Source organism: Notothenia coriiceps, unplaced genomic scaffold (assembly GCF_000735185.1).
Source record: "Notothenia coriiceps isolate Sejong01 unplaced genomic scaffold, NC01 NC01_scaffold00009193, whole genome shotgun sequence".
Classification (NCBI taxonomy): domain Eukaryota; kingdom Metazoa; phylum Chordata; class Actinopteri; order Perciformes; family Nototheniidae; genus Notothenia; species Notothenia coriiceps.
Window position 1 is genome coordinate 356,523 of NW_011341894.1, and position 19,706 is coordinate 376,228.

General features: G+C 38.9%; 1 protein-coding gene across 1 annotated transcript in view; it reads left to right on the top strand.

The window, feature by feature from the left end:
• Positions 1 to 17,926, top strand: part of gucy1a2 (guanylate cyclase 1, soluble, alpha 2) — a 32,231-nt gene extending 14,305 nt beyond the window's left edge. The window contains exons 5-9 of the mRNA XM_010770753.1: positions 6,800 to 7,012; positions 7,927 to 8,199; positions 9,665 to 9,808; positions 15,580 to 15,734; positions 15,833 to 17,926. Coding sequence (XP_010769055.1) covers positions 6,800 to 7,012; positions 7,927 to 8,199; positions 9,665 to 9,808; positions 15,580 to 15,734; positions 15,833 to 16,052 — 1,005 coding nt within the window. The 3' untranslated portion in view covers positions 16,053 to 17,926. The remainder of the gene's footprint in view (positions 1 to 6,799; positions 7,013 to 7,926; positions 8,200 to 9,664; positions 9,809 to 15,579; positions 15,735 to 15,832) is intronic.
• The last annotated feature ends 1,780 nt before the right edge of the window (positions 17,927 to 19,706 follow it).

Sequence of the window (19,706 nt, forward strand, 5' to 3'; positions counted from 1 at the left end):
CGGTTTACATTTGTCAAAATTGAATTCTTAAAACAGTGATTTATTTTTTCCTCGATTATAGCTGCTTTGTTCAGCACTGTTAGCAATACACTTGAATAAAGTCACAGGGATATGATCACTCACAAATCCCAATGTCAATAAATACAGGTTATGATGCAAAACTATCATGAAATTATAAATAAAATATATAAAAAATCACAAATGAATAACAACAACACAGAACATATATGGTCACAACGTTTATTTTGTATTTGCTTTTGGATTCATCAATAATATCGACCGCATCACTGTTGTTTCAATAATCAGAATACAATGTGGCTATTAACACTTTAGAATCATACAAAAAGATAATTTATTTACCTTTGACTATTTATTTAAAGTTTTGGACATGCAAATACATTACTGACAGGAAGTTGAATCAGCCGATTGTACTTGAGCTCAAGGTTAGCTGAAGTATCCCTGTTCTGGTTCCGTGTGGTGGACTTATAATCTTTCTCATCTCTCCGTCCACAGTTGTTGAACCGAGCTACTTTATCCTGTTCCCACTGTTTTCAGTTATTTGCGGCAACTGCCCTTTCTTTTCTCTCTCAGACCTGGCATTGCTGAAGTTTAAGTCCGCCTCCAAGCTCCAAAACGTTCAACTTGGCAGATTTGTGTTGCAATTTATGGAGCAGCAAGTTCTTTTTTTTACGTATGCCATATGAGTCTTTTGTCACCTGGTCAGCAAAGTAGAACAAAGGGAGAGAAACAGAGAAGGATGCGCTGACCTTTTCACGACAAAGGGCAGCAAGAGAAGGCGACAGGCCAAGGTAAAGAAGCCACAAAAGAGCACTCCACTTCACTGCACCGTGTGTGTGTTTGAATGGCCTCTAGTGGGTTTTCAGTTTGACTTCTCTCCTGTCTTTGCCCAGGGACATGGGTTATACAAACGACATCCAGAGAAAGACCTACTGAAAAGGTCAAGTCGCAACTCTCTCTGTCTCTCCATTTAGTGTGAGCACTGTGGTCAGCACACAGGAGTGAAAACAGGTTGCAGTGTTAAACAAAGGTTAGACTTGCCTCTAGTTTGATTGGCTAGACTATGTTGTTGCAATTTTTAGCGTAATGCCTTGGAGTTTAAAAATGCATTTCTTAAAGTAAATGCATGCAAAGGTAGTTTGATGCCATTTCTGTTCATTTTACTTAGAGGCTTAGCAGATGTTTTTTTCTCTTAACAAGAACAGGATGAATAAGACAGATAATTCATGCATCACAACACCCGCCCCCACTGTAGTGGTGCTGTTGCTGTGGACATCCAAACGTTCCCAGACTCTCTGGGTCAAAGAGTCAACAGCGAAGTTAGGATGAGTCATTTTCTTTTTATGTCCTGAATGTCTAAGTCTAAGATAACAGTATTTGTGCTGCAACCTAACCCAGCAGCTGTCTTAGCCTTAGCCTATACTTAGCAGTTGTCGACAAAATGACATGTCCTGCTCTTTTCCTTTCTCTTTTTACATTTGTACCCGATGTATTGTAGTTAAAGGGGGAGATTGAGGACAATTGGTCAAGGCTAAGGAGTACCAGCTCGGGAAACTATCAGGATGTTCAAATTTGCAGTGTCATACTTGTTATTCTACAAATGCTTCTGTATTTGTAGGGGCTTGTGAATGAGGTTTGTTTGATTGTGCATGTGTGCACCTGCGTGTCGGAGTACAAAGATAATCTCGACATTTAGCACCACCTTTGATCTGTTTCTAGATAAATCAATGCTGTGGTTTGTTTGTTCCCTTGAAATGGCTTTGAAAATCACTGCCCTCTTTGTCTTCTCTTGATACATTTAAATAAAAAAAGGGTAAATGAAAATACAAAGGTATCAGAAGATTGCTTTTTACTATGAAACAAAAAACATATTGTCTTCATTTTGTTGCATTTCAATCTATCATCTCCAGTAATATTATTTTTGCATTAAAGGGAAAAGGAATCTATTTCTACTTCACGTAAAGCAGACTTTTTCTCAATTAACTGCATTTAAAAAAATACCTGTTTTAATTGTGGGCCGCCTTATTGTGTGTGACTTAATGGTTTCAGCGTAACGTGACTCAATCAGTCAGATTAACAGATTAACTGTACCACCCAGTTGCGTTTAAACATTTGGCAGTCTTCACTTTTTTCCATTGCTTGCACGGATACTGCAATATGACAGTTACTGAGACTCAAAACTCCCTTTTGATATGAGTACAAAATCCATATTCTTCACAGGTTTCATAAAAAAAATGAAATAAGCTTATACAATGTTTATATATGTTACATTCTCTGTGTGTGTTTGTTTTACTGAGAAAACAGGAGATGGCACACATAGCCAGGGTCTGACAAGATAAGAGCAGTGTGTGTGTGTGTGTGTGTGTGTGTGTGTGTGTGTGTGTGTGTGTGTGTGTGTGTGTGTGTGTGTGTGTGTGTGTGTGTGTGTGTGTGTGTGAGAGAGAGAGAGAGGCTGACTCATTGACTCTTATGGCGCTTTTCCACTAAGATGCTCGATGCTTGTTCATGCAAATGAGAGTGTGTTGACCTGCCACAGTCTGCTCACAAAAGTCAATCCATTAGCTGTCCATTTTCACCTTTTTCTCTTTCCTTCTCTCCATCTCTCTCTCGCTTACCTCAAGTCTAGTGTGTTTCGTTTTTCTCTCCTGTCTCCCTCTCTCCTTACTCTCCCTTTCTTTCTGCCTATTTTTCCACCTGTGGCCCTTTCAGCTGTTTTTGTATCTTTCCCCTTCGATCTCTCATTTTCATCGAACGACAATGGCGATAGCAACCTGAATCTGTACATTTGGATAGATATTATGTAGAATTTAAAAAACACAATGTGCGCCTTGCTATCATTGGACATAACAATATTTAAATACAATTGTCCTGTATAATACATAACTAAATCACGCATTAAGACAAAAAGCAAAAATATGCACACAGGGTAAATATAAGTCAGGTGGCGGAAAAATGCAAGTGACACAGCTTTTGATCAATACATAATCAATGAATATTATATTGGTTCGTAATTGGGAGGCGAGGAAACACTTGCTATAATAGCAAACATGCACTCCAAGAACAATTTATTATTTACAAAACAATGTGAAAGTAAAATAAAAGATAGCTGTTATACAGTTGGAAAGAACCTAATTAGCCAAAAAATATTTTTTACCGTTTGATTACCTTCAAACCAAATAACAATTGTCTTAGACAGGAAACCGGCGGTGCCTGCTTTTGGTTAACAGTCTAAGATGTTGTCAATTATTGAAGCAGCTATGCACTGATAGCTGTGGAGATTTTTAATACGATTCAGAAGATTAGTATTGTACAATTGAACGTTTTTGTTTTGATCTTAAATGTGCATTTGATTATTGGTTTTGTGCAGAAAAATATAGTCTTACAAGTGTAATAGGGAAGGGATAATTCTGCTCACAGGGTATATTCTAAGGCAGTTAATACAAGAGTAAATTAAAAGATTATTCACATTTTGATGTTGATTTTTCTGATCACAATGTTGTTGTTTTTTACGATTTCAGCTCCTTAAAATCTGTTTCCATGCCCTGATATATGGCATTATAAACATCTTGGCAACCATAGCTTATCTGAATTCTCAGAATTAACTAAATGTCCCTGTAATGACAATGCAGTGACCTTCAACAAGGGCTCAGAGCAAATGTGCAACACGCCACAAAGAACGATCATTACTACAAACGGTGTGGGACAAAACATACTGGCCTTGTCTTACAATTTGCTGAGTTTTTATCAGCTGGAATTGAAATAAATGGTATACCTTCTTTCTGCATCCCTAAAGGGATATAAGCATGCCTTTTTGCTTCTCCTTTCCGACTGATTTCATTGTGATTCTACTGTCTTCACCATTACTGTTCCCTTTTCCAGTGTTAGTCTTTGATCTATCCGTCCAGCTATTTCTTCAATGCTATTAATTATCATTATCATGTTTTTATTTAGCCTTCCCCCCTCACTTTCTATATCCATCCATCTCACCCCCCTCCCCCGTCTTTCTGTGTTGCTTTCTTTCCTAACCACCATGTTCATTTTGCCCTTCCTTCCTCCTTCGTTCCCCTCACCTCCTCTTCTTCTGTGCTGTGATAACAGAGATGCAGGCAGAAGGAGAGGAGAGTGCTGAGTTAAACACAGACGCACAACTAGGCCAACACAACTGCCTCCAGGGATGTGTGTGTATATGTATGTGTGTGTGTGAGTGTGTCCATGTTTATTCATATCTGTGCATCGGTTTGGTTGAGAGATTGTGACTGAGTAAGACAGAAAATGAGAGTGACAGAACAACATGGACGGACACAGAGAGACATCTGGTAAGACCCTGCTATAAGTATATCTATTGTACATGATTTTTTTTTAAAAACAGCCGTTTTTAACCTTCATTGTGTAACCAGAAAAACTCAATGAAACAGTTCCAGAAAAAAAAAAAAGTTGCTGGTCTTGATGCTGCAATGCAGGGCTACCCACATTCAGGCATTCAGGGTGCATCTGTGTCAGGACACGGACTGAGTCTAGATTTCAAAGTGACCTTTTTTTAAGGTTAATTTAATTAAGAATTGTCCCAGCTGGTGCTTGTAAAGCTGTCTGAATTGCAGATCCCGTTGCTTGAAGTAATCTGAATTTTTAAAAAATGAATTCGATACGTTTAACTGTTTCAGTGTCATTTAAAAAAATGTCACGTGTATTTTGCAGGTAAACACACTGAATAAACATCTCTCAAATACATCCTTCCTGTAAATGACTTGCAATCTATTTTCAACAATCTACATTGCCATCATCTTAAAGCATAAAATACTTTTTCAACGCAACACTCGATTGTTTTTTATAATAACTGAAATGATTATTTAATGGCGGAGGGATGTTGGGGGTATTGCATAAGTGTACATACGTAATAAAATGTATGGAATGGACGATGTTCATCAGCCCAACCCTAAATCACATGACTGTTTCTTAAACTCACATTGGACAAAACGGCTACTGCTGTATTTGTGTGGCAGCGTGTGCAGATGTTTGGCCTACAGTAGGCAAAGCTGCTACAGTAATATAGAAGAACAGTGAAAGCTACACTACTAAATGTGTGTGTGTGTGTGTGTGTGTGTGTGTGTGTGTGTGTGTGTGTGTGTGTGTGTGTGTGTGTGTGTGTGTGTGTGTGTGTGTGTGTGTGTGTGTTTGTTTTGAGTGTGTCAATCATAGTAACTGGATCACACTGTGTTGTGTTGCAGAGGATGGTGTGTCTTGATCTTGGACCCTGTGGGTTGTAGGCTGCATATGTGCATATATGTTTGGATGTGGGTTTATATGTATGAATGGCAGTGTTTCTGAAAAACAGACAGGGCAGATGCAGTATGTGTGTTTCCCTTTTGGATGTATTCTGGTTGTGTGTGTATGTGTGTGTGTAGATGTAGACTGTATGTATTATGCAGACCTAAGAGAGCCTGGTGCTATAAATAAAACAGGGCTGCAGTGTGCTCACTGGCGGAATAATCTATCTGACACTATGGAGAGAGAGAGAGAGGGGTAGAAGTTATTGTAGAGACCAAGAGAAGAGCATAGAGGGAGGTAGGGACGAGCAGAAATAGAAGACAGGTGAAGGTGCAGAGAAATACAGAACGGGAAGAAACAGAGCCAATGTTTAAGCAGGTAAACAGGGAAGTAGTGCCAAGGGAGAAATCAAAATGTGGCTTATCTACAGGGTTTCTTGTTTTTATAATCCTCACCTGTGTTAAGGACATTCTGCAGGACCTGCACATATTTGTCATAATGTTCAAGTGCTCGTGAGCAAAATGTCAAGAAGCTAGTAAAACCAATTGTTCAGGCCTTTTAACAGAAATATCTGTAATTACATGACATGTTTGCTCATTGATTTGTGTTGTAAGTGCTCAAACACTTAAAAACATAACATTTGATAATAGAGCAGCATTTGTTGTTCAAGGATATATAGACAAGCTGTTGAGGATTTAGTTATACAATAAAGACACAGGCTGGATAGACTATGTGGGTCAAACCAGTGACATTATGATGATGACGGGATTGTCCGCTTTGTAACTAGGTCACCAGTTTACGCAGTCTCTTTCCATAAAGATCAATATGCTACATGCATATTGTATATTTTGCCTTGCCAAATGAAATTGACTGGCAACTAACTGTTATCTGCTGTTGCTTTAGTTATAATCTATGCTATGTACGAGCAAAACATGGTATGTGTGTATAAATGTACATGTATGTGTGCAGGCATGAATGCATAGAAAGCCATTCATTGATTGATGGATTATCTTCAGTATTCTTGTTAATGCATTTCTAAAAGTAAAGTCGCTGCCACAATGTGACATTGAGATGTTTCCATGGACTTGCAAAGGAAGGTGGGAAATTATTACATAATAACTTAGATAATTATTCAAGAGGTAAAGTCTCTGTCAGGCAGCATTAATGAACGAAGCCATCCTTCTTGATTACCCCTTTTATGTTGACCTCCATGTAAAGGACAGTTACTGGACTAGTGCCAATTCAGGAAATCATATTTTGTCAATTATTGTCCTGGGTTGGAGCACATTGGTTCGAGGAAAAACAGTATCAGCTGGATTTGACGTCCATTGTAACGAGAGGACATCATTTCCTAATCTCACAATATGTCCTCTCCTGTGGCTCTGTACGTATCATCAGAATTTTTTGAGTTTTCACCTTCTCTAACTGAATACCTATAAAAAAGCTTTCAAAAACACTTGACAAACGTTTTAACTTTCTTAAAACACCTTTTCTTACCCATTGCTCTGCCCTCCAGGTCATGGAGTTGAAGGGTCAAATGATCCATGTGCCCGAGTCCAGCTCCATGATGTTTCTGGGCTCACCACGTGTCGACAAGTTGGAGGAGCTGATGGGCAGGGGTCTCCACTTGTCAGATATCCCCATCCATGATGCCACGCGAGACGTTATCCTGGTGGGGGAGCAGGCCAAGGCCCAGGATGGTCTAAAGAAGAGAATGGACAAACTGAAGGTAGAGTGGTTGTTACTAGTAAACACTGGGTCCATTCTTATTCACAGTGCCACTGAGAAAACTTTGACTTTATGAAAAAATAGGCTTTTATTTGAGGCTTCTTGTTGTAAAACAATGACCTAAACAGGACCCACCTGCTTAAAAATGTTTAAAATGTTCTAATCTTCTAATTTACAAAAAGCAGGTGTTAGCTTCACAGCACAGATAGTAGTAGGGGCTTTGATTACCACTAATCCTTACTAGCTTCTAATTGGCAACAACATACACTATTTATAATATTGTTTGCTATTAAGAAGATCTCTTGACTTGACTATTTGGCAACCAATCAACATGAGTAATGACAACCCTTGATCATAATCCTTGAGATAGTGAAAATACACAACATATTCAGTATGTTGTTTGAGTCTGTGTTTCTGTTTCCCATCATGATGGTTGCGAGACAACTCACTGAAACATGTTAAATCCAGTGTCTCTGCTGACTGACTCATTCATATTGGTTCGGAGAGAGCTGCTCCTGGGACTTGCTCTTATAATTTGCTTTCAAAGTACCCTTGAGAAAGTCTCGAGTCTTGACCCAATCTTTGCATCTGCTCGCTGCAATACTCTCTCTGCATCTACTCCCCTAGGCCACTGTTATAAATAGCTAAATCTTGGTTGACTTGCCTGCTTGAACAATGGCTCAGCAATGCATCAGACAGATTTAGCATTCACAAGCTCGCCCACGGACACAATTACACATATGCACATTCACACAATCAAAAATAAATCAAATCAATACACAAATAAATGTACATGCACCAGCAGTTTTAATTTGGTGCAGTACTCCCACATCCCCTTCCTTATCCTTAGAGCCTTTATCAAAGCAAAGCACACAGAACAAAACCTTATCTCCTGATCTGCTTCTCTCCTCACAGGCCACGTTAGAGAAGACTCACCAGGCACTGGAGGAGGAAAAGAGGAGAACCGTGGATCTCCTTTATTCCATATTTCCGGGTGATGTGGCACAGAAACTGTGGCAGGGTCAGCCGGTGCCAGCACGCAAATTTGATGATGTGACCATGCTGTTCTCAGACATCGTGGGATTTACTGCCGTGTGTGCCCAGTGTACACCTATGCAGGTCATCTCAATGCTGAATGAGCTTTACACACGCTTCGACTACCAGTGTGGCATTCTGGATGTTTATAAGGTCAGTAGACAGAAATATCCACAATATCTTCTTTATATGATAGAGGAATACACTAAGGGATAGGATGCTGGGACATTTGTTGAAACTGTAAAAGTGGGATAACAGAAAAATAATGTTATTGTGCAGAATCAGGTCATAATAAAACAATTAAAACTTCTTGAATGTCTCTCAGGAACCTAGAGGCCACCTTTACAGGCTCTTTAAAGGTTTACCAGTTCTACCTAAGGCTAACCCTTTAGCATGTGTCATTATCTGTGTGAACATGATATATTTGTGTGTCGACAAGTGTATACTAGTCTACATGTATGCAGTATTGATAGTGGTTATGCTTGTGTTATGGAAAAAATGTAACCAATTAATGGCCAGTATGTTGGAGCCTAACAAAGATATGTCATCATTGTCCATCTGACAGTGGGGCTTCTGGCGCAGCCTTCACTCTCGTCAGCCATATTTCCTTCTTTTCATCCTCTCTTTCTATTTTCTGATCAGTATTTTTTCTTTTTTACTTGCCATCAACTTTACTCTGTATCTCTTTATCCTCAGTCACTGTGATAACAACAAAAACATGCTTTTCCTCTTTGTTATTTCTCTTGTATCAGATGCCCAAAGGAGAAAGGAGAGCAGATACAGAGAGGAAGGCAGACAGATAGGGTGTATGTAACAGGGTTTATGGTATAGCAACTGAGGAGTGAGTGTGTATTTGTAAAAGAGACGCAGGAACAGGAAGATATGCTGAGGAGATTGAGGCACACATACTGTATGCTGCCATTGTCATGGTTACTGTCGAAATGATTTATCCCGTGGCCGTCCTAAATGAGAGCTGTTTGTCTCATCGTTTTTTTTCTTTCTCTTCTGCCTTTTCCTTCTCTCTTAAAGGATTTTGTTAACTGTCATGACACCAAGCTCACTCTGCTCTGGAAATATGGCAACACATCTGTGAAAGAGACACTATTTGCTTGCTTTATCAACAAATGTCCTGTTGCAAAAATGTCTTTATTTGTTAGCATTTAAAAATTGCTATGTATTGCATAATTCAAGATGTCAAGCATGTCCTTCATGGTGTCCTACAAGTACACTAAACCTCATTGTAGAGCATTTAATAAAATACTGGTTAACTTGTAACTCTTAAAAGATTGTTAAGTATATAAGCATTTATGCCATGATGGCTGCAATGGTTTCAAGAATGAATGGAAATGCTTGATTTGATATGCTTGTGTTTTTAGGCCTCTCAGACTGGGTCAGAAGCAATGCAAGTTGCTGTAAGTGCTTTGTAGAGATCCACTCGAAACGCTCACCAAATCCTCTTGTGAATAATGTGGCCCAAGAGAGAGAAACTAACAGCAATACTGTAGGGCTTTTAATTTCTAATGTGGAGAGGGCATAAGTGGTTGAATAACTTATTGGTTTCACACGTTAGCATATACTCACAGTTCCTGCCCTTCTTCCTCCTGCATTTCTCTTACAGATCGAGACAATAGGCGATGCCTACTGTGTTGCGGGAGGACTTCACAAGAAGGTGGACAGTCACGCCAAGCCGATTGCACACATGGCCCTGAAGATGATGGAGCTTTCTGAAGAAGTGCTGACTCCTGATGGGAGACCTATCAAGGTGGGTTTTTATTATTATTTTAACAACACTGTGCTACTTGCAAACAGAAACTAGCCTGATGTGCTTACATTTTTTCCCAATTATTCATATTTTCCTTCATTTTATTGCTTTGTTTTTTTATGCATTTCTTATTTGCTATCGGTATTTGACTTTCTCCCTCTGTGCCATTTTATCATCAATTTTTAATTTGTATCTTGCATGTTTTAATGTAGGCCTTGTTTGTGGGCCACTTCTGGGCATTTCACTGTTTCCTACTTGCTTAAATTATCATTATAGTATGTTCTAGGGCGTTTTGCAAATATGAGTGTTCGCTTAATGGTGTCTGTACATTTCAAATGTGGATATAGTTCAGGATTTATCCTTAATAAAAGGTAAATGTGTGTCCGACTGCTGTTGATCAACCAACTTAAGGCGGTGCGTAAAAGGCACGTTTGCTGTGTTATTTTGTCACCAATCAGCACCTGATTGTGATTGATGGCTTTTTTCCACTTTTTCCTAATTGAATAAAAACATTATTTTTAGCTTTTTTTTGTTGTTGTGGCGTTCCTAATCACCATGAAATGAACGTACAATCAATCGCTTGCTGAGATGAAACACATGTTGTCTTGTCAGCAGTAGTTACTATATGACAGTTTTAAACAATCGCCTTCAACATTCAACAGGGTCTTGGCTGTCTTGCTGTTGTGCCACTGCTAATTTTTGCTGAAGCGTTATAAGCTTAGTATTATATTTATTTTGGTTTCATTTTATTCTGATACCTTCACTATAAGAACACGAGCAATTAATGTATATGATTTTGCAACATTTTGTGAAACTGATGGAGACCAGTTAAAAACATGTGATTGAGATCCACTGTGCATTGCTAGAAGAGTTAATTGGCATTCACCACACTTAAGCCAACCACAAAGGACTTTTCACCTAAAAGCAAGTGGAATTATCAGTATTGTCGCTTAGTTCTGAACAGTTTCCTTCAATATTGTTCTTTAGGGTTAGGGCTATAGTGTAATATAGTGAAAAAGGTCGTTCCAGTCTGTTCCTGCCTTTTAGACATGTCTCTAATTATGTTTCTGTTTATTTCGTTTGATATATATTTGCACATTATTGACAATTTCAGACTGCACACTGAAATTTGAGGTTGCAGCACTGACTTTGTGCAGTTGTCATGGTGATAATGGGACGATGAATAACGTATAGGTACGAGATTTAAATTGAGTGCTGTCGAGATTACATATTTTTGTAGGCCAACCTGAAAGTAAACATTGTATCTGTTCCCTCAAACCAATCTGATTTTACTTTAACACTTTCATATTTGAAAAGTGTATGTAGTTAGCCAAAGTAAAAAGATAACTTTATTCTGCAAAAAAACTACCCCAAGGTCGCATGACGTCACCAGCAGCTAGAGCTAGACTTGATAAAGTGAAATGTCTCACTGACAACTTTTTCTGCAACTTGTTAGCAAATGCCTTTTTGAAAGACCTGTAAAGAATAAAAATGTCATTAGTGGAGTATTTTATGCTAGCTAAAGCTGAGAAGCGGCTTTCTGAATGTTTTGTTCACAGATCTTTGACAATTAACGGACTTGTTCCATCAGAGCAGAGCAAATTAATCCAACCAAGCAATTTTTCACATCCACACAATTTTCACTCTTATTTGCAGTGAATCGCTGCATTGCAGAGCCTCTCTCGTGTCAGTGGATGTCTCTTAATGTAGATACACTTGTGTTTACACTGAGACTTAATTAGTGCCTATGTGGGCCGTGTAGGTGTATGCAAGAGATGTTTTGTTCTATTTATGTACCATATGCTTCTGAAGGGTGTATGTGGGTGTGTGTACAGTATGTGTGTGTCTTCTGTTTCTTTTTTCCCCTCTTTCTCTGCTTCACGTTGATGCACCGATTAAGCTGTGCTTACTGCATATTCACCTCACACAACCTCCTTAAGTCTGGTCGACAAATTGATTTATTTTATCCTCCCATTTTAGGATAAAGAGTTATTTTGGTTTGTCTATTTAAACATCATGGTTTGTTTTAGCATGTTGGCTATGGGACATTGAAAACTGTAATACTGCTACAGGAAACACATGCGTTGAAGAATATTTCGAAGAACAAGAATTGTTCCTTTTCTTTTTCTTTTTTTCGCCACTGGGTGCATTTGGTCTTTCACTTGTTTAAAATACACATAAAGAATGACACAGGAACAAAACATCTATAAGAGAGATGCAAAGACAGATTGCGGCTGAATAACAGACAGGACACTGTGCTCACAACATTGTCCGTTTGTTCCGAAATAGAAAGGACTTGCCAAGCATTTTTGGCCTGCTCTCCTGCTCTTCCACTTTCTCTCCCTCTCTGTCTTTCCTCTTCCCTACCTTTCTCTCCCCCTCCTCCCTTTCCCTCGCTCTCTCCTCAGAAGCCCCTTTTCTATCTCATTCCTTTCTTTTTCCTCTTCAGTTTCTCACTTTCTTTCCCCCTCAGTTTGTATTCCTGTTCTTTCTCAGCTATCCTCTCCTCTTTCTCATCCCTCCTCACTTCATTTTGTTATGAACAAGAGTTCTAGAGATATTCAGCACTTATGCATGATAAACACTGTTCAGTGAGTGCACTCAACTTCAGCCAATGTTGCACTGTTATGCAAACTAGCACGAGAGCTGTGAGAGATAACTGAGAGACAATGCTTAGTGAGAGAACTGGAGAGAGTGATCCGGGGACACAGAGAGAAATATACAGCAGGAGGGAGATGTCAAGAGAGAAACACATGTAGAAACCCAGCAAACAGTGCTGTTTTTAACCGAATGTGTGCGTCATTTTCAGGCTTCTTGCATGTGTGTGCTTGTCAGTATGAGTGGATGTATGAGTAGGTGAGTGGGTGTGGGTATTGGGGATGTAGTGCTTATATTGTCACTGCTAATAATAATGTGGGCACATTCAAATTCAATTCCAATCTGATTTATTTTTATGGCACCATGTCATACAAAAGCAGGGTATTTTACATACAAAACAAGTCAACAGGCATCTTATACCACATGTATCAAGCATACTGTACACATCTTTGAAGTACATCTTAGCGTACAAAGTAAGGTATTTTGTTTGGGTTTTAAAAGTCTAATATGAGCAGACAAATAGTTCTATATCGTTTAGTTGAATCATACTAAATGCCATCACACTTGATTTAGAAAGAGCTTTCTAGGCACATGGAGGAGATTTCCATCTTGTACCCGGAGAGATCTGCCAGGGAATAACTGACAGCCTGTCGGAGATGTACTGTGGAGCTAGAGCAGCTAGAGCATTGTAAACCAAAAGGAGGATTTTGAATAACTTGAAAGCAAGTTAACCAATGAAAGCTTCGGAGGACGAGGGGTTATATGTTCTATTGTTTTTGTCCTGGTTGGAAGATCATTTGTAATCTAGAGGTTGTTTTATTTGAAAGACCCAAAAACAGAATTACAATATTCCAGCCAGTTCATAACAAACACATGTAGAGACTCTTTGGGATGAAAGTCTTGATTCTTTAAAATGTTTCTGAAAAAAAAGGCTGCCTTGGTGATTCTGTTGATATGATACAAACATTACACGAGCAATATCTGAGCACACTGTTTTTAGAAATGTTCAGGGGCTCGTCATTCTAACCAACAGTGGCTGTCTTTTCCTGATCACATTTTCTACACAGAGGTAATTGATTTATCGGCAGATTCTTCTTGGCACTAAAAACAAAACAAATTACTTTTCTCTTGATTTGTTTGCAGAATACCCCCATAATGAAGATACAAATGTTTTCGTACACCTCATTTTTACCAATGAGAGATGGCTGGATACCGCCTCTCTGTAATGCAACATATTTGAACAGCACGACGAAATGAATCCTCAAAAAATATAATTAAAGTTGGATCAGCTTTTTTATATATATTAAAACTTTTATGAATATACAATTTATTGCACAGCGATTGTATGATTGTACCCGATGTTACCAATAAACTGAGTGAATGTGAAGCAAATGGGTCCCTATAACAACTCCCTCATCTCTATCATCGTCTTTCTCTATCTCTGTATCCTTCTGTCAACTTGGCTGGAGGCTACAATCTGGTTGGTTGTCTATGCTGCTGCGCCATTTGCTCATTGGCTCACTGAGGGCCCTGTGCTGTCAGTGCTGACTCACAGCGAAAAGGAGAGGAAGAGTTTATGAGTGTTAGTGTGTCTGTGTTTTCAGACTAAGAAATAAAGAGAAGAGTGGGCGTTGGATGCAGGTTTATTTGTTTATGTCTGTGAGTGGTTGCCTTTTGTGGAGAAAGACAGTAGAGCGCACGGCCATCTGTGAGCAGTTTAGCTGAAAAATAGGTCACAGTCGTGCACCTGCCAGCCCTTTTCCCGCCTTCTGTCCTGCTTTCTTTACGGCATCTCTCCTGTTGTGCCGTCAAGGTTTTGACAGCTAATTATAAGTTTATTTGTGCCTCCTCTCCGTCTCTTTCTTTCGCTAGTGTTTCTGTCGTTCTGTCTTTCTCTCTGTCTGTGCTCTTTCTACCTCACTAACCCCATAGCCCGTTGTTGCCATGACTACCTCGCAGAGTGCTGGAATGCACATATTGGCGTTGGATACCTAGGTGATGAGATGCTCAAGTAGATCGTTGGAAATCCCCTGGGTTCCACTGGGTGTGTGTGTGTGTGTGTGTGTGTGTGTGTGTGTGTGTGTGTGTGTGTGTGTGTGTGTGTGTGTGTGTGTGTGTGTTTCCACTAGGAAATCAATAGTTAGTCAGGTGGCCATGAATTGGCGCAGTCAAATTGGAAAGATGGCTAGCTTTCAGTGTCCCTCTGGCCATTTATAGATTCATACTTGAGCCAGATTAAAAGATGAGTACCATGTTGCTGCCCTATATCTACAGTATTACCAAGAGGAGATGAAGGCAATTATGTACTTGATTCGTTTTCCTCTCTCTTGCTATTTTAAGATTTTCATCAAATCTGCTGCCACAGGATATGAAATTAGATAATAAAAGCTACGCTAATATGGAAGTAATATTGCTGCAGTACAATTTCCATTCAGTGGATCAATGCACACACAGCAACTCTGGTTCAGAAGAACATGGCCTCAGCTGCAGGATAGGCGGCACATGAACTAATGGGATCTGCTCTGCAGGGAAATCTAAAATATGAACATTCACAGCAGAGCCAGGTCTGTTACAGCTCCAATCATTTAGATTTGATCACATTGCTAACAGATCTTAAAAGCAATTTAGTTATAATAATGCTTAATCTCCCATTTACATTTTCTGTCAGTGAGTTTTAATATCTATAAATAGTCAGAAAATAGTGAAGCCCTTTATAAAAACATCTTATTAAAACACCAATATATAGTTTATAATAAAGGCCGATAAACAGAAATCATCAAATCCTCACATTTGACAAGTTTTGTAATTCAATGAAATAGTGTTTCGTTTGCATCTCTGATTGACTTAAGAATGGAATAGGAAAAGACGTGCCAATTACTTTTTTTTTGTTCATCATTTTTTCGACTAATCATTTAATCTGTACATCAGACTTTGTTGATGAGCAATTAAGATTGAAGGGAAAAGTAATGTTTATAAACAGATTTAAGTGAAAATATCAACAACAGAAGCAACATATATTCCATGTTAGGTAGGTCAAGGATCATACATGAAACACATGCTTTGAACTTTTTAAATACTGCTGGTTTTGTCATTGCTCTCCTCTTTAATCCATCCCCTTCTACCTCTTTTTTTCTACACTCTTCTCCCACCTTCTTCTTCCCCCTCTCTCTCAGCTAAGGATTGGGATCCACACAGGTTCAGTTCTGGCAGGCGTGGTCGGGGTTAAAATGCCACGTTACTGCCTGTTTGGGAACAACGTGACACTGGCCAGCAAGTTTGAATCGGGGAGCCATCCGAGATGTATCAATGTCAGTCCCACAACTTATCAGTAAGTAACGGCGTGACAACTCTTGTTTAAACCATGTGTCTATCATGACACTCACACTTTTGAATGTTATTTTAAAAAAAGGCTTATTTTCTCAACAGGTTCCTGAAAGATGACCGCTCCTTTTCATTTGTCCCTCGCTCAAGGCTGGAGCTCCCAGATAATTTTCCCAAAGAAATCCCGGGGACATGTTACTTCCTGGAGGCGGGAACATCTCACAGCCACGCCTCATTGACCAGCTCTCGCTCTGCCCCCCCGGCCTCTATGAGGAAAGTCTCCTACAGCATTGGGACCATGTTTCTAAGGGAAACAAGTCTGTAGGCCCCGTACACGGACTAGGATACGCAGGTATTCATAATGAGAGAGGCTGGATTTGAACCTATGGAACATGCAGGGAACAGATCACAGAGAAAAAATGTGGATATGCAACGGAGTTCTCTGAAAACTTGCATTCAGACCTGTGTGCTGGCCAATATGAATGAACTTGTTGCGTCATTGTAGGTGAAACAACCACAATATGTCCTCATCTCACCTGAGCAGAGAGATATGGTTCATAGAACTTGAGGAACAGCAGTTGAGTTGGTCTCACACAGACCCGTCCCTAAGGAAGTGTAGTGATGGGGGCGATGAGCAGAGAAACCTTAATATAAAACACAGTGATCTAACCAAGTTCCTAGTTCTCTCCCAAACAGCACCTTGACGTGGGTCAAGAGGCAACAATTCTTGGAGGAAAATCATTAGCACTGTTGCACACATAAGCAATGGAATTGGGCAAACAGAACATATCCAATTCCCATTAACAAGGACGAGGCAGAAGAATGAAGTTGTATGAACTTTAGAGGATGGCAACATTGTGCTTCATGGCCTCTTGTACAAGTTAAACCCCTGCTGAAGAACAATACAACTCCCCTTTCAACTGTCCCTCAATCATGTCATGCTTTACCAAACATACTTCTAACATCTGCTGCTCGTTACATCCATCTTCAGAAGACATTTGGTGGGTGTGTGGGAGGGGACGGATGAGAGGCACAGACAAGGAGATAGGTTTGAAGAGGGGTCATCAAAGGACAAATGCCAAATAACGCTACTGCTAAGCTGATCTTAGAGCCTTTTATGCTTCTAATTCACAGGAAACTATAACCAACAATAATACAGCCATTTCATTGCAGGTAATATCTTTAGGACTGAAAATAATTCCCAGCTCAGTGCCTTTTTACTGCTCAAATCAGAACAAACACAAGATGGGTTAGTTTTAAATATTTTTAAATAAAATAAAACACAAGAGCGCTTCACTTATCGAATGTCTTTTTCTTCACTCTAGGCCACCAAAAGTTACAACTAGTGAGTTCTTTAATTTGAGAGGTTAATAAGTGACAAGATAAATCAAGCGCTTCTGAAATATTAAAAATATTTAAAATTCTATCCATCTTTGTTTTGTCCGGATCAACCAATAATACACACAATATAGTACTAATATAGTACTATACTAACTTGTACTCATAGTCGAAGTATGCATGCTTGACACGGTTCACATTGACATACGTAATATTTTTTAATTGCATTGTTTTTTTTACCACATTTATATAAAAGTATACACTAACCCAATGCAAATGTAACCAACAGGATTCAAATTTAAGTCTACTAGTTTGCTGGTAGACTGAGTATAATTGACTCAGTGGAAATCTCAGGCCTTCCAAATACTTCTGCGTAGCTTAGTAACCCAGACATGGGAAAATAAGTTTTGAGCAAGAGAAGCTTCATTATCTGTCGTAAAGTGAGAAGACAAGGGTCGAAGTTGGATAGTCTTTGAATATTTGACAGGCTTGTCACATTTGAAAACCTACTTCATGTAATTAACATTACATTCCTGCCACCGTTCTGGTTGTTGAAATCATATACATGTGACATCAGTGGAGTACAAAGCATACATTTTATATCAATTAAAGGTGTTGCAGAGTTGGCCCCCAGAGAAGATAATTGTATTTAGTCTCATGAAATATTATGTTTTTATGTTGATAGAAATGTTTTCTATAACCAAACAAAGTACTTAGATATGTGTTAACGTCACATCCCACTTTCAGGCTATTATAAATGAAAAAGAAAGATTTTAAATCTAGATGGTTTAAACTTAAAGTACTAATACCTGTGTGTGCTTACCCTACTTGGTGTAAAATAAAAATGTTTTCTTAATTGTACAACAGCATCACAATAAGGCTTACTTTACTGATAAAACAACCTACATGTAATAACTCAACTGTTAATAGCTGCTCTTCTAAATACATCGTTTGACAATGGAAAACTCCAGCACAGGGTTTATTTATCTTTTCAATCACAAACCTCCACCAGGAATGGAAAGAGACTAGCAAGTTTTAATTTCATTGCATCTGATAAAGGACACAGTTGATGTATCTCTAAAACTTTAAATGAAATGTGCCAATTTAATTCTGAGAAAACACCAGCACAGGCTTATCAAAGTAAAGGATTTGGTTCCTGCTGTCAGTTCAATCAGGAGAGATGGTTTTGATGTAAGAATACATATTTATTGCCAGGAATACACAAATTCATGTAATGGAGTTTTGGCGATTAGGCCCCCGTTGTGCAGGAGTATCGTTCGGGAGGGGAGAACCGATCCGATGAAACCCCCGGGGTCTAGACACTGGTGGTGGTGAATGGATAGTTGGGTTCGATCTGAAGGGGAGTGGCTTAGCTTGACCCTGGATTTGAGGGACAGGAGTGGCTAAGATGGACACCAGCATAACAAAGCAATGTGCCATATATGAATAAATGATGGGAGGGGAAGCTAGAAAAGAAAAAGAAAAGCACTAAGTGTTTGAATCAGATCGTTTTTGAAATGTTGATAATTATTGCCATAAATATTTCCAACATCATTCCTCTGACAGCCGTAGCATTAGTTAGCTTTGAACGCTTGCACATTTCCAAAATGTATGACCTATTTTGTCAATTGTTTCCTGTTCCTTTAAGTTTACTATGCAGTATATAATTAATAGTGGATTAGCCAACACTGTCAACTAAGCATACATTCACTCAGTCGAAGACTTGGGGGCATAGTTTTATCTTAAAGAATCTGTAACACAATCAAATGATGTGTATTAACTCAGAAATAATGCCAAGTGGCAACTAAACTAAGTTAGCATATCATTTTTTTGCTACACTTTAAAAGCGGCATGTTGTTAAATGTATATTGCTTTGTGGCAACAGAGCCAATACAGTTCCTGAGACTATTGATGAACATTAATATCTGTTTGGGTGATATTATAGAAAACCATAATCTGCAACACATACCTCGACATCAAGGAAACACACTTCATGTGTAGGGATACTTCAGTGGCTAAGACACAACATGTATCCTCTTGGTAATGTTTACTTTCCTGCCTGTGAAAAGTTAAATAGGTATATTATTATTGCCAAATACACCAGAGACTAGTCCATGTGGGAAGTTCCCCATGTCTTTAAGTCCTGGGAAAATGAATACTGCTAAGCCTTACTTTTGAACTGATGGTATAAGATAATAATTTAGGAGGTTAAATGGACCATTTTATTGAAGTCTTCTTTGCTCTGTTTTAGTTTTATCAAAACACCGATGTTCCATATGGAAACATGAACACATAAGCGCTCCCTTGTGTATGCACTTATTAGAGTGGGACATATTGGGAACACAGGAAAAGCAACAATTTGATGTTACACTTGGAGGAAGACGTATATAAATATAAATACAGCCTCACAATTATGTGTTAGTTCAAAATATATACTGTAGAGCTCCAGGAATGAGTAAAACAATATGGAAATTATTTAGCATTTTTTCGTTTACGGTCCCCTTGCCTAAAATTCCACGGGTGTTTAGGTAAGATGCCTTATATAAGCCCTTTGCTTTGTTCTACAACATGGAATTAGTCAGGCAATACCCCACACGTGAATTTTTCTATCTTTTTACGTTTCTTAAAAAGGCAGTTTCTA